At 42.9% G+C, this 13,984-nt stretch overlaps 1 protein-coding gene across 1 annotated transcript; it reads left to right on the forward strand.

The window, feature by feature from the left end:
* Window positions 1–1,150: 1,150 nt before the first annotated feature.
* LOC125881119 (5-hydroxytryptamine receptor 3A-like) lies at window positions 1,151–11,476 on the forward strand. The gene is made up of 10 exons (XM_049564135.1): window positions 1,151–1,422; window positions 2,065–2,225; window positions 2,660–2,704; window positions 2,818–2,927; window positions 5,514–5,683; window positions 5,787–5,947; window positions 7,209–7,419; window positions 7,523–7,687; window positions 7,921–8,006; window positions 9,675–11,476. Exons 1-10 carry the CDS (start codon window positions 1,383–1,385, stop codon window positions 9,891–9,893), a joined length of 1,368 nt encoding a protein of 455 aa, XP_049420092.1. The 5' UTR covers window positions 1,151–1,382; the 3' UTR covers window positions 9,894–11,476.
* Window positions 11,477–13,984: the final 2,508 nt, after the last annotated feature.

The raw sequence follows: 13,984 nt of genomic DNA on the forward strand, positions 1-13,984 counted from the left end.
ATCACCTTGGGTTTGTCCTTCACCTTCTCAAAATGATCCCACACTTTGGATTTCCTGCCCGACATGTTATTAACTAGCTTGTGGAATAACCGCAGGTACCAGCCCTGGAAATTAGGGGCCGCACACATGCTGTGTCTTTAACCGCCAGGAAAATGTGAGGTTGGGCGCTTGGACCTACTCTTGTGCCTTTTTTGTGCCAGTTTTCAAGAGCGTGGCGGCAGGTTGCATCTGAGGTTGCTAAGCAACCTTAACAAGCACCGTATAGCCTATTTACCTGAAATCCTGAGTGCAGAGCTGATCTTCTTCCAGCCGCTGTTTATAAGTGTGTAGGCCTGTCGTCTGTGGGACAGATGCAAAGCTCTGGGTAGCCCTGCACTAACATGATCAACTTTTCCGTATTTATCAGACTGAATATTTACAGAAGAAGGGAAAGATATCTGTGGGCTGTGATTGGTTTGTAGCGTGACTCCTGTCTACATGGTCTAGTCATATAGGTTTTGATTTATTTTAACAAGGCGCAGCTCATGTTTCATGTTTGGTTGTTGTTGTTTTTTTCTGCGACTAAGCGACCAATGAGATCTTGTGGACTAATGACCTTTCTGGTCGACTAAGGTTTGGTTGACCACCTGCACACCTCTGTCCAAGTGAGGAGCAAAAGTTTCATAGATAATAACGCAATACAGGCTCTTTGTGTTGTTGTCAGCTCTGTTTGAGCAAAGGTTCTGGAGGGTCGCCACAAACTGTATCCACATGAATGGCAAACACAGCTGCAGCCTCCGAAGCTCTCCACTGGATTGCTCCGTCATCTTGCCACTGCATTTCTTCAGCTGTGTAGTCTGGCTCGAATAAATACCTTGCCTGAGTCTCTGTCTATAACATCCTCCGCACTTATATCGCACGATGCCAATGTGCTGTTAGACACGCAGCTAGTTTGCAATGAAGCAAGACAAGAGGGAGGATTTGTTTTTGAGATGCATCTAGAGCACGCCCCCTGGATACCCAGAGTAGTTTTTCCGAGAACCAATGATGCCACTGGTTTGCAGAAGAACAGTTTGAAGCAGCCCCCAGAGACACACAGAGCATTAGAAATAAATATGTTTTTTTTTGTCACAGTGTATCTCTAAATCACAAATCTGAAGATAGGGTTGAAAAACAGTAAAGTTACTCTTTAACCGATTGCAACGTCAATCCTTGCTGTCCACTGTGGGAGGGGTTTCTCATCTCAGGCAGAGGTCATTCATCCAGCCCAACCCTCCTCTGCTCAAATCAAAGGACTGCATCACACAGTGGGTCTGGTCGTACAGCAGGGACACACTCTCAGCTGGAGGCTGCTCTAACACACACACACACGCACACACACTCACTCACTCACGGCTGCAGATATGATACATGTTGCTTTTCTCCTCCTGATCATCTTCACAGGTAAGACTTTGTGCTGCACAAGCATGTTTGATGTGTGTTTATGCCTTTGGACTTTGGAAAAGTGTCTAAGCAAAGTGTCGGTGATTGCTTTAGTTGGAATAGTATTTTCCATCGTGCCAGCACTGTTTATATTTGGGTTATAAACTGTTTAAGGGTGTGGAGGCGGTGAGGGTCAGTGCAAATCTTGAACCAAAAATGGTCACCTTTTCATCAAACTCAAACCATGTTATGACGTCTTTGGTTTGCCTGGTTCACGCTGCTGTGGAGAGAAAATAGTGCTTCATTTAAAGGAGGAGGGGAAACAGTAATGCAGATGACTCCAGAAGCCTTCCTCTTATCATAACATCTGTGTTTAAAAATAATGTACACAGAAGATTAGTCTAATTGCTCTTCATTAGCCAGCTTAGATTGCAATAGAAAGAATGGGTTTTTTTTTGTTATGAACTTGCAGAAGGAAAAAATCAAACAAATCTGAGGATAAAGAATCTACCCTGGTTTTCATACAGAATCAACTTTTGAGTATAAGATAAATCAAGTTAAATCAACAATAAACTAAAAAAAACTGCAATAGGTTCAACAAAAACTTCTTATTGAAGTTGAAGTTTTGGGAAGAAATTGTCTCTGATAACTGTTTTCATTCAGATGGGTTGTCCTCTGAGAAAGTGTGCAGTTACCAGGATATAGTGGACTACTTGAATCTTACCACAAATAACGCCGCGTTTAAACTGACCCGGCCTGTGTTGGACTACACGCACCTCACCATGGTGGAGCTGGACATCATCCTCTATGCCATCCTGGCCGTGGTAGGTGCTAGATGCCTTTATTTTGAGTTTCAGCCAAGTTTAGTGCCCCTGGTAAATTCTTGGCATCATTTATGGGCTTTTATTTTGAAAATCCAACCTGGTTCAGTGCCCCTGTTAAACACTTGGTACCATCTGGGGGCTTTTATTTTGAAAATGCAGCCTAGTTCAGGGCCTTGGTAAACTCTTGGTACCATCTGGGGGCTTTTATTTTGAACATCCAGCCTTGTCCAGGGGGCCTGCTGGTAAACTTCTATCATACGGGGGCCAAATTGCATCCTCTTTGACCAGAGCAACCACTGTGAGCTCGTTACCTGATTGGTCCATTAGCTGAAGTAGCGAAGAGCTGATACTGCCAGAAACACTGGAAGCTAAACTGTAATACTGGACATTGAGATGATTTGTTCTGATGTGTGTGTTTGTGTGTTTATCACCAGATTGAGAAAACACAAACTTTTATTCCTTTCATCTGGGCAACAATGGTGAGCTCTGATTTTTTTTTGGATCTTTTACATGTCTCTTTTATTTTATGTCAGCTGTCTCTGCAACAACCTGTCTCTTGTCTGTCTGGTATTTCACCTTTAATTTCCTGCAGATGTGGAACAATGAACGCATCTCGTGGGACCCGGCTCAGTTTTGTGGAATCACTCATATTTCAGTTCCTAAAGAAATGCTCTGGAGACCAGACCTCTTCATCTATGAGATGTGAGCCTGCAGCACACACGAACACACATGAAAAGTTACACAAAAACTGATTTTAAAGGAAGAGATGGACACACAGGCGGATTATAAAACAATAGGTCTCTGGGCTCAGATGCGTAAACCCCCACAGATGACTGAGCCATTTGACTGCGATAGGTGATGCAAAGTTGATGACAGCCCCTGAGCCTGGTAGGCCCATTCGATAATCCACCCATGGAAAGACAAAAATAAAATAATAAATATACACTCACCGGCCACTTTATAAGGTACACCTGTACCTAATAATCAGCCAATCACATGGCAGCAACTCAATGCATTTAGGTATGTAGACATGGTCAAGACGACCTGCTGAAGTTAAAAACTGAGCATCAGAATGGGGAAGAAAGGTGATTTAAGTGACTTTGAACGCGGAATGGTTGATGTTGCCAGATGGGCTGGTCTGAGTCTACTGGGATTTTCACACACAACCATCTCTAGGGTTTACAGAGGATGGTCCAACAAAGAGAAAATATCCAGTGAGCAGCAGTTCTCTGGGTGAAAATGCCTTGTTGATGCCAGAGGTCAGAGGAGAATGGCCAGACTGGTTCAAGATGATAGAAAGGCAACAGTAACTCAAATAACCACTGGTTCCAACCAAGGTCTGCAGAAGACCATCTCTGAACCAACAACACGTCCAGCCTTGAAGCAGATGGGCTACAGCAGCAGGAGACCACACCAGGTGCCACTCCTGTCAGCTAACAACAGGAAACTGAGGCTACAGTTCACACAGGCTCACCAAAACTGGACAATAGAAGACTGGAAAAACATTGCCTGGTCTGATGAGTCTGAGTGACGGCGCAGCCCCGTCACTGAGTGCGGGCAGTGCACACATACAGTACACATACACACAGACACACATGCTACGCGCTATGCGCTACACGTTACACCCCACTCATCAAACATTTCCGAACCCCGTTCTGGTCCACTACATTGGTTGCAATTATCGCCATAATTCACCGCCCCACTGTTCTGTAGTTCGCATGAGGGTGCACACTCGCCCTTCTGCACGCCTGTTCATACCCATCCATATCACATAGACACTCACCGCAGATGCCGGGTTGTCCTCCCCGCTGCCCTCTGTCAGACGCCAAATTCGCCAAACAGGGCGTATCGAGTTCCTGGGGTTTAAAGGGGACATAGCGGGAAAATAGTCACCTGATTAATTTAAATGTGTGTTTGCGCTAATTATGTTTATTTTGCAGTATTGGAGACTGTATGTTGACATGTTGAACAGTGAATATTTAAAGGAGGTATTTCTCTGTATGTAACTATTTGTCAATACATTTTTGGTTGTTTCTATTTGTAGGGAAACACTGATTTCAAAGTTAATTATTCTTTTTGTGTCATGCCCAGTGGGAGGGGCATATGATTTATAAGGCAGCCATCTTGTCCATGTTGGTGTGGAGAGTTGGTGGTACATGGCAGGTATTTGACAACAAGAGAAAGTACTGAGTGAGCGTGTTTTTGGACGATTGTCCTTGTTTTTCGGCCGGTGGTCCAGCTGTAATTTTGGTTACTGAAGAACTCTGAACCCAGGGTACCTTTTTGTAAATATTTTGTTGTTACTTTGTACATATTTTTTTTCACTGTTTTGGTTGGTTTGGTGGAATAAACACTTTAAAATGTATCTTCCCGACTATGCCACATTTTTCCCGGAAGAACCCCGCTACATTCTGGATTTCTGCTGCCACATTCAGATGGTAGGGTCAGAATTTGGTGTAAACAACATGAAAGCATGGATCCATCCTGCCTTGTATCAACGGTTCAGGCTGCTGCTGGTGGTGTAATGGTGAGGGGGAGATTTTCTTGGCACACTTTGGGCCCCTTAGTACCAACTGAGCATGGTTTAAACCCCACAGCCTACCTGAGTATTGTTGCTGACCGTGTCCATCCCTTTATGACCACAGTGTACCCATCTTCTGATGGCCACTTCCAGCAGGATAATGCACCATGTCACAAAGCTCACATCATCTCAAACTGGTTTCTTGAACATGACAATGAGTTCACTGTACTCCAATGGCCTCCACAGTCACCAGATCTCAGTCCAATAGAGCACCTTTGGGATGTGGTGGAACGGGAGATTCTCATCATGGATGTGCAGCCGACAAATCTGCAGCAACTGTGTGATGTCATCATGTCAATATGGACCAAAATCTCTGAGGAATGTTTCCAGCATCTTGTTGAGTCTGTGCCACCAAGAATTAAGGCAGTTCTGAGGTCAACAGGGGTCCAACCTGGTAGTAGCGAAGTGTGCTAGGTCCAGCACTCATTATGTAGCTGTTCAACATTAAGTAATTCAATAGCTCGATGTCTGCTGATTCCACACACCCTGTTTGTTTAGTAGGTTAATGACTTCACTGTGTGCTCACCTTTATTAGAGCACATACAACACTATTGTTAAGCAGAACAACAAGCAAACACATGGTCCTGAGGTGGTGCCATGAGGCGCTCCATCATTGATTAATTCAGTTCATGATTAATGTGATATACCGTGCAGTTTGAATGCACCACAAACATAACATGAAAAGATTTTGTGTGTTTGTGTCTCAGGACACAGAAGGATGACTCGCCTCAGAATCCGTACATGCAGGTGTCCCACAGTGGGGTGATCACTTTGGAAGAGGACATGAAGGTGGTCAGCAGCTGTGAGATGGACGTCCACAAGTTCCCCTTTGACATACAGAGATGCAACATCTCCATTGGATCTGCAATACACTGTGGTGAAGGAGCGAGTGTGTGTGTGTGTGTGTGTGTGTGACTGTGCTGAAGTCAGTGTTTTTACCCTCACCTCCTTACGCTCAAACTTTCGTCCTCTCTCCTCAGTTGAGGAGGTTCGTCTCTTTCCTTTCTCCAACTCGTCACGAGCCACACAGTTTTCCAGAGAGCTGATGATGACTCAGGGAGAGTGGGAGTTCCTCCAGCTGTCCGTCACCAGCCGCAATTTCAGCATTGACGATAAACAATGGGAACAGCTCATATACACTGTACGTTTGTGCGTATATTATTTTTATTATTATTGTTGTTATTATGAGACCACAAATTAAGTAATTCAAGAGCAAATCATTATTCCTCTGCACAAGTGAAGAAGTTTTTTTAAAATGTACTTTGGACACCTGGGCCCTGTTTCAGAAAACCGGTTTAGTGAAAACACTGACATAGTTGACCCTGAGATGAGAGAAACTCTGGGTTTTCTGTTTCAGAAATAGAGGTAACTTAAACTCTGAGTCAGTTACTGTGGTAACTGATTCTATGAACCTACCTTGCTTGCTGGCAGGTTTTCTTCTCAAAGTCAAGGAAGGATCTTTAAATGGCTGAATTTCAAGGAGGCTATATCATCAAATTCCGCTAAAGGACTGTTCCAATGTCAAGGATCCTTAAAATTCTACCGAGGACTGCGTCCTTCCTTCAGAGAATTTTCAAGGATGCGTGTTGGTGCTTCTCAAAGTCAAGAATGCTTCCTTTGTAGGTAGGGTCCTTCCAAGTTGGGTCCTATAGAGGCAAGGCAAGACTCCTTCCTAGCATTCGGTGAACACACATTGCAACAGGCTAGCAAGTGCCCAGGTGTGAGGCCCCACCTTCAGTTTTTTTTTTTTGTTTTGGTTTGTTGGTACCACCTAATGCTACCAGTAGTGACGAGGACATTAGCAGAACAGAAAACTAGAGAAGAATCAGTCAGGAAGGATAAGCACAGAGCAACTGTCTGTGGACACCACATGTAAAGCCATTCCCTTTTTGTAAGTTGTCTTGCTTTTGCCTCTCCATTGCACCTGTTGTCACTTTGATTTACACCAAAGGACCTGAAACTGATTCACAATCACTTGTGCTTCCTAAATGGACAGATTGATATCCCAGAAGTTTAACAGACTTGGTGTTAGACTGTGACCACAAAGTGTACCCTTAATTTTTCTGAGCAGTGTAATTAAAATATAATGTAGTTGTGGCCTAAATGATGAATTAATGGACATCACTGAATAAAACTTAATTGTATTAACTGACTGACACTTTTTTTAAGATGAATGTGTACAGGTCAGATATTTATACATTAATATTTCTATGCATGAGCTTAGCTCAGAGTTGACTGAACTGATTAAACACTCAGAGTTTTTCATCTCAGAGTCAGCGTTAAGGGTTAGACTCAGAGTTTGTTCCGAAACAGGCCCCCAGAGTAAGTTTGTAACTCCAGAAATTATAATTTCTGTTGTCATTTGGTCGATCTAGTCTGACCTTTGAACCTGTTTTTTCTAGTTCACCATGAAGAGAAGGCCCCTTCTCCATGTCATCAACTTCCTGTTGCCCATCCTGTTCTTCCTAAGTCTGGACCTCGCCTCCTTCTTCATTGCAGACCATCGAGGAGAGAAGCTGGGCTTCAAAGTCACCGTACTGCTGGCCATCTCTGTCCTGCTGCTCATTCTGAACGACATCCTGCCCTCCATGTCCAACAAGACACCACTCATAGGTACTGACTCCTGCTGTAAGGCCATATTGTTAACTGGACTATGATTCATACAGTCAGGAGCACCAAATATGAAAACACGTTATTGCCTTCTTCTTTCTCTCAGCGACCTACTGCATTGTGATTTTTGCTCTGATGCTGCTCAGCCTGCTGGAGACGATCTTGGTTACGTATCTTATGGAGAAAGACTCTGCAACCCAGGAGGGGCTCAGGCTGAGGGACGACTGGGAGGACAAACAGGAAAAAGTCAAAAAAGATAACTGTAACACAGGTGAGACCCAAAAGTGTTATTTGTTACTTTAATGGCCTTAAAACCAATTTTCTGATGACAGTTATTGGTTTGACTGCTTATGTTGCTGAGGACGCGCTACTGTTGAATCATATCCGGTCAAATCTCGCCCCTAATAAAATAACACAGATTTGAAACTATATTTTCCAGTGTTGTTGATAGGCAGCATGATTGTGAATCATATTTTCTGTGACTAACCTGCTGTGTGTTTCCAGAGGAGAAAAGACAGACCTGCTGTTCATGCATCAGCAAAGAGTCCAGTGGTGAGAAACCGCACGAACTGCTGCCCATGGCTGAAGAGGTACGTCATTAGAGGTTCTGATATTATCACAAGGTGGGTGGACAAAATTGTGTCGTTCTCATGGGTGTAATCATGTAGATTCAGATTAAGACACATTTATTAATCCTACCAGGGGCAATTTGTTTGAACAGCTTGCCCTGCACAGATTCACACCATTTACTGGTCCATCTACGTCCCAACCCTCACCTATGGTCATGAGCTCTGGGTAGTGACCGAAAGAATGAGATCGCGGATACAAGCGGCTGAAATGAGTTTCCTCCGTGGGGTGTCTGGGCTCAGCCTTAGAGATAGGGTAAGGAGCTTGGACATCTGGAGGGAGCTCGGAGTAGAGCCGCTGTCCCTTTGTGTCGAAAAGGGTCAGTTGAGATGGTTCAGACATTTGATCAGGATGTCTCAAGGGCGCCTCCCGTTAAAGGTGTATCTGGCTAGCCTGGTTCCAGACCATAGGCCCCGCCCACTCAACTGAGTAGGCTTGCATCTCTGGTCTGGCATACTTCAATGAATTTGCAATTTATCTCGTCCAAACGCTGGACGGACCAATGAACGCTGGGGGTCTAGAGATTAGCCAATCAGTGCCACACTGATGTCAAGCTGTACGCCGGTGGGTAACTGGTGAGGATAGCAACAATGGCGACCGCTACAGATCCTACAGACCACATTAACGATGCTATCGAGGTTTTTCGCCACTACTCGCGTTAATGGAGGACCAAATTAAGGAAGCTGCTAAACTGGATTTAACGGCGATGCAGTTGGGCGTGCACGACGACGGAGACATTTTAAACGGGCAACGCTCGCTTGTTATCGGCACCCCCGAGGCATGGATACTAATGACGTCAGATTGATCTCTACCGATTGGTTAGGGAAAAATCAAATTCCCTAACCCTTGTAAATCGCCTTCAATGGAAGCCATGTCAGACTGAAGGTTCTGGGAGCTTCAGTCTGACACTCAGGCTAGTATCTGGCACGTCCCACTGGTAGGAGGTCCCGGGGCAGACCCAGAACACGCTGGAGGGATTACATATCTCATTTGGCCTGGGAGCTGGAAAGCATTGCTGGGGACGTCTGGGGAGCTTTGCTTGGCCTGCTGCCCCCGCAACCCGGCCCCGGATAAGCAGATAAGGTTAAACTATAGACCAATGTTTGGGCTGTGGAGTCGGAAGCATCAGTCAACACTGTTTAGATAAAATGGCAAAATCCAACATGTTAACATGCTTTAAGGAGGCTGTTCTCATAAACTAAGTTTTCCTACCAAAGTAATGCACCCAAATTCGTACATATCCCTCCAGAGCAGTCTTGTGAGAAGGCAGGTTGGTGTGGTGGATTGGTCACAAAAGCACTGGCTTTCCCCAGAAGGCACATGTTCGAATTCGTGTGAACTTTGAGTCATTTTAAGATATGTCCTCACCATGTTTCCTTCCCTAAACCTAGCCACAGTAACTTTACATTAATTATATACTTTACATCAAGGACATAACGTCATTTGTGGGCCGCTGAATCATAGACCACACGAACCGTTCCATGAGGATATGTTGTTTTAAGAGACCCGATCCAGCCTGTTAAGAAACGTTAACTTCGGACACATCACAGTTTTTGTCCACCTGACTTGTAGGACAATAACACATGAATCAACCCATTCTAATTTGACTCTGTGTCTCCTGGTGTGTGCAGGTTAACAACAGCATTCAGTCACGAGAGTCTCGCGTGTTACTGCTGATCCTGGAGGAGCTGAGGGAGCTGCAGAAAACTCTGAATCTGCACCTCGGCTGCAGACAGGAAGGAGGGAAGTCCGGTCTTTGGGCCTCAAGAATCAACAGAGTTTTCTTCATTTTCTACATCACCATAGTGTCACTGTTTTTACCCCTCATCTTCATTGCATGGAACACTTAGAAATGTAAAATAACACCTTGCAATACTTTGGTTGTTGCTCTATTTCTACAGGTGATGTCTACAAGTGTCGTGTTGTGCTTTTAAAAGCATCTTGTGAATCTTTTTTTTTTTCCTGTGGTTTAGATGAGATCATTTTTGGACAATCCTGCAGACGTGTTGTGTCAAGGAAAGCTTTAGTCAGACATCTTTACTGTCAAAGCCAGTTCAACTGACTACCTTTGAATGATTGTATAATGTGTAGTGAATAATCATATGGATATATACCAGGATAATAAATGTTTAAAACATTAAATCCTAATACAAACCACTGAATGTTTGAATTTAGAAAAGAGAAAGGACAAACATTGTCTGCCTTAAAGCTACTGAAATCTTCGGCAGCAATTGTTAGTTCATGATCAATTTGTAGGCTAAAATAAACAAATAATAAATGTATAATCACAGTTATGATTCACTGGAGAAAAAAAGTCCTCACTGTGGCTTAACCCACAGATACATCAATAGCTGCATTGATGTCATAGCCAAAAAAAGGTGGATATAATTGTATAAATGAAGGTGCAGCTGTGTTCAATGACTCACAAGCTCCCAAAATCTTGTGTGCAGTGTAAACATAGACAAATCTAATCTGATGTAATCCAATCTGGACCATCGATTGTAAAAGATAAGAGGAAACTTTCCTGCCCCCTAGTTCAATTCTTCACTGACCTCACTGATGTCATGATTTACACTGTAATATTTCACATTATCTCTCCACTCAGACAAACAGATCTTTCCCTCCTGTCCTGTTTCAGCCCACTCTCAGGTCACAGCTCATCTGTCACTCAGACTTTAAACCAATCACGTCCGTCCTCACTGGCATGATAGTCTCTATGTTATAAACACATCATCAGAAAAGAGGGTCTGGTCTATCACTGGATGCTCGTCACGCAGGCTGCGTATAAAAAGTACCCTCAGGACTTTTACATGTTTTATTCTTTCACCACATCAAATCACAGTGGATGTTATTTTTGTTTAACCCTGTTAGCAGGCAGTGATGGTCCGTCTGTCCAGGCTGAAATATCTCAGCAGCTATTGAATGGATTGACATTCATTTTCTTAAGAGGATGAATCCTAGTAACTCAGATGAAGTGTAGATCAAAGGATGAGCTGTAATAACTTAAGAGGTCCCTTTTCTTTTCTTCTAGGGCCATCATCAAGTCAAACTTTTAATTTTTCCAGTGTTTTGGTTTACGACCAAACACATGCGGAGGTAAAGACGTTCTCATCAGCTGGACTTTGTTTCACTAATTAGCACATCCTGCCTGTCCGTCTCTTCCTCCAACCACATTCCCACTTCCCGTTCATTGCCATTCCCTTCCTGTCCAACAGATGCCCAGTGACTTTTCCCCTCTGCCCCAGTAACCTGACCTTCCCCACTCACCTATTATCACTTTCCTCATCAGCCCTGCAGATATTCAGCCAGTCCTTTCCCACTCTCTCCTTCCCAGATCATCAGAATTGTTGTGGTGTCTTTGTGCGCATGCCTTTGATCACTGCATCCTGTGATGCAGAAACTGTTACCTAATAATCCAGACCTACTTCTCGACTCTCACTTTCAGTTTGGACTTTAAACACATGCCAGTAAGACTATATAACTACACCTTTTCTATGAATCCTTCCTGTCTGCACATTCTGGTGATATTATAGAGCAACAGTGTCCACGTAGGGAGGAGGTGGACGGGTGAATAAAACATTGTAATGTAAATTTTGTTTCCTGTTTCCAACTGTCAGTATTGTTTTTTTTTTTTTTAAAGCAAGCATGGTGACGACTGTTTCTTAACCCTGCTCATGTGTTTATCGAAACCATGTGGACAAAGGTCCCCTCAACTTAATGACCTTAACCCAAGCCATAATCTTTGCCTAAATCTATCCAAACTTTACCCAAAGTGTTGTCAAATGATGAAGTCAACACATTCTCACTCCGACCTCGTCACATATTGAGGTTTGGGTTATGGACTTTGCACGTCAGCATACGATGCCAACGCCAACAACCAACGCACCCAGGGTGGTTGCGTTGGTTGTTGGCGTTCTGGGACACTGTTTCAAGTTAGGGTTAGGGTTCTTTCAAGATACACTTCTGTTTTCACTGGAAATTTAACATTTACATACAGTCTCTTTCAAAATAAACGCACTACGTTGGTACACCACTGCGAACACCGCTCTCTCAGATGAAAGTTGGTGTTTCTTGTACCCGTCCACCATCCCTTCCGACCTGCCCCAATTGGACTTTCTCCGCCGTAACTTCGTTCTTGTCCTGCCACGTTTTCTCCTGACACCGCCGGGCGCTGTTAAACTATAAGACCAACCGGCCATGTATCATGTCAAAGGACACGTTTTTTTATTTGGTTTCACTGCCCAAGCGCCAGATTTGAAGAACTTCGGAGTGAGACTGTGCTCATAAAACAGATTTATTTTTCATTAGTGGCTTTTTAAAAATTATTTTTGGAAGGCACGGACTAAAGATGTTCTTCTGCTGACTGATGCATCAGATCAGAAAACTCTTTCTTTGTGTCTTTCTAGAAGGCACGGCCATTTTATGGCAAGAAGCAAAGTTGGACTTGAAGGACATCCTTGTCAACTTCCACACTTTATACCACACAACTATAACAGGGACTGTTGTTATTTATGAGGGGAGGAAGGGTTAGGGGGAAAAGGGGAAGGCATGACAAATAATTTTTTAAGCACTGGAGAGGAACTGAAATCTCTAGGGGAGGAGCATAAAAATTTAAATGATTTTTATTTTGTATTTATCTTACTTAAAGAACACATGTAGGTTTGAACAGCATGTTCTCTTTAAAAATTGCCAAAATGAAAATTTCCTCAGCTCAGTAAACCTTTGACCAAAAAGGAGTCACGATGTTGACATGATCAACAGAAAAAGACTTATTAAAGGTAGATTATGCAGGAATGGTCGCTTACCCTAACCCCCTAACCCTAACCCTAACTCTTTGTAAACACAACATTTAAACTTGCAACATACTTTTGTCAAAATGTTGTATTTGTTATGATGGCAGGGCCGATAGTTTAGCAAGCTAACTGAGTTGACCACCGGCACCTACTGTCCAAAAGAAGACGGGCCAACTCTTCATCGCCATCCTCTACTTAAGTGCTCGCCAACAGGTAACAGCCAATCCCAGATTCACTCTTGTTTTTGAATCAGCTTTGTCTGCTTGGTTTTTCTTCTTGCTGTATTTGCTTTTTTTTTTTCAAACACAGTAAAATAAGCATAGAATGAGAAAATACAGAGAGTCTCTGCAAGTAAATACATCGCCACACACTTGTTATAGGTCATAAGTGATGAGATTTTTCAGGAAAATAACAGTAACAATAACTTTATTTATACAGCATATTTCATGCATAAAGTGCAACACAAAGTGCTAAACATAAAAGACAAAACATTAGTGACAGAAAAAAAGGTAAAAACATGAAAAAGTACTGCATGGTTTATCTTTTAAACACAAAAAGCTCCACAGTGTGGGAAGTGATATAATTAAATATTTAATTAAATTAATTTTAATTAAATTATATTAAAATAAAAATATATTTCGAAAAACAGTTGTGGCAAATTAATACACATCCTAAAAACATCTCTTTTACACTGCACATATGTCTTGAACCCTTGTGAATTTTTTTACAAGTAATTCCAAATTTCCAGCAGGCTTTTACTAACCAGTCCCTGACCTCCTTCACATATAAAACCCAGCAGCGTCTGACAGTGTCCATGAGCCACCACAAGGTGGTGACCTTTCCTTTTTGCAGACAGACGGCTCCAGTATGAGCGAGATCAATTTGATGATAACAAAAGCAATGCTTCACTGTAATGGCAGCTCCAAAATGTAAAACAAAAGATAACTATACCTTTAAATGCCAAGTTTAATCTAACCTCACTCTCTTAATGACACACGACTATCATTCAAGCTTTTATTTCCTGACAGTTTGACAACTGTTACAGTTTTAACAGGTAAAACAAAAGGCGACAGCAGGAAATAAGAGCAGATTACTCCAATTTTAATGTCCTCACAATGGCTGCCAATCTGTTAGGATTGACTTTAAGA

The sequence above is a fragment of the Epinephelus fuscoguttatus genome, linkage group LG20, assembly GCF_011397635.1.
Source record: "Epinephelus fuscoguttatus linkage group LG20, E.fuscoguttatus.final_Chr_v1".
Taxonomy (NCBI): domain Eukaryota; kingdom Metazoa; phylum Chordata; class Actinopteri; order Perciformes; family Serranidae; genus Epinephelus; species Epinephelus fuscoguttatus.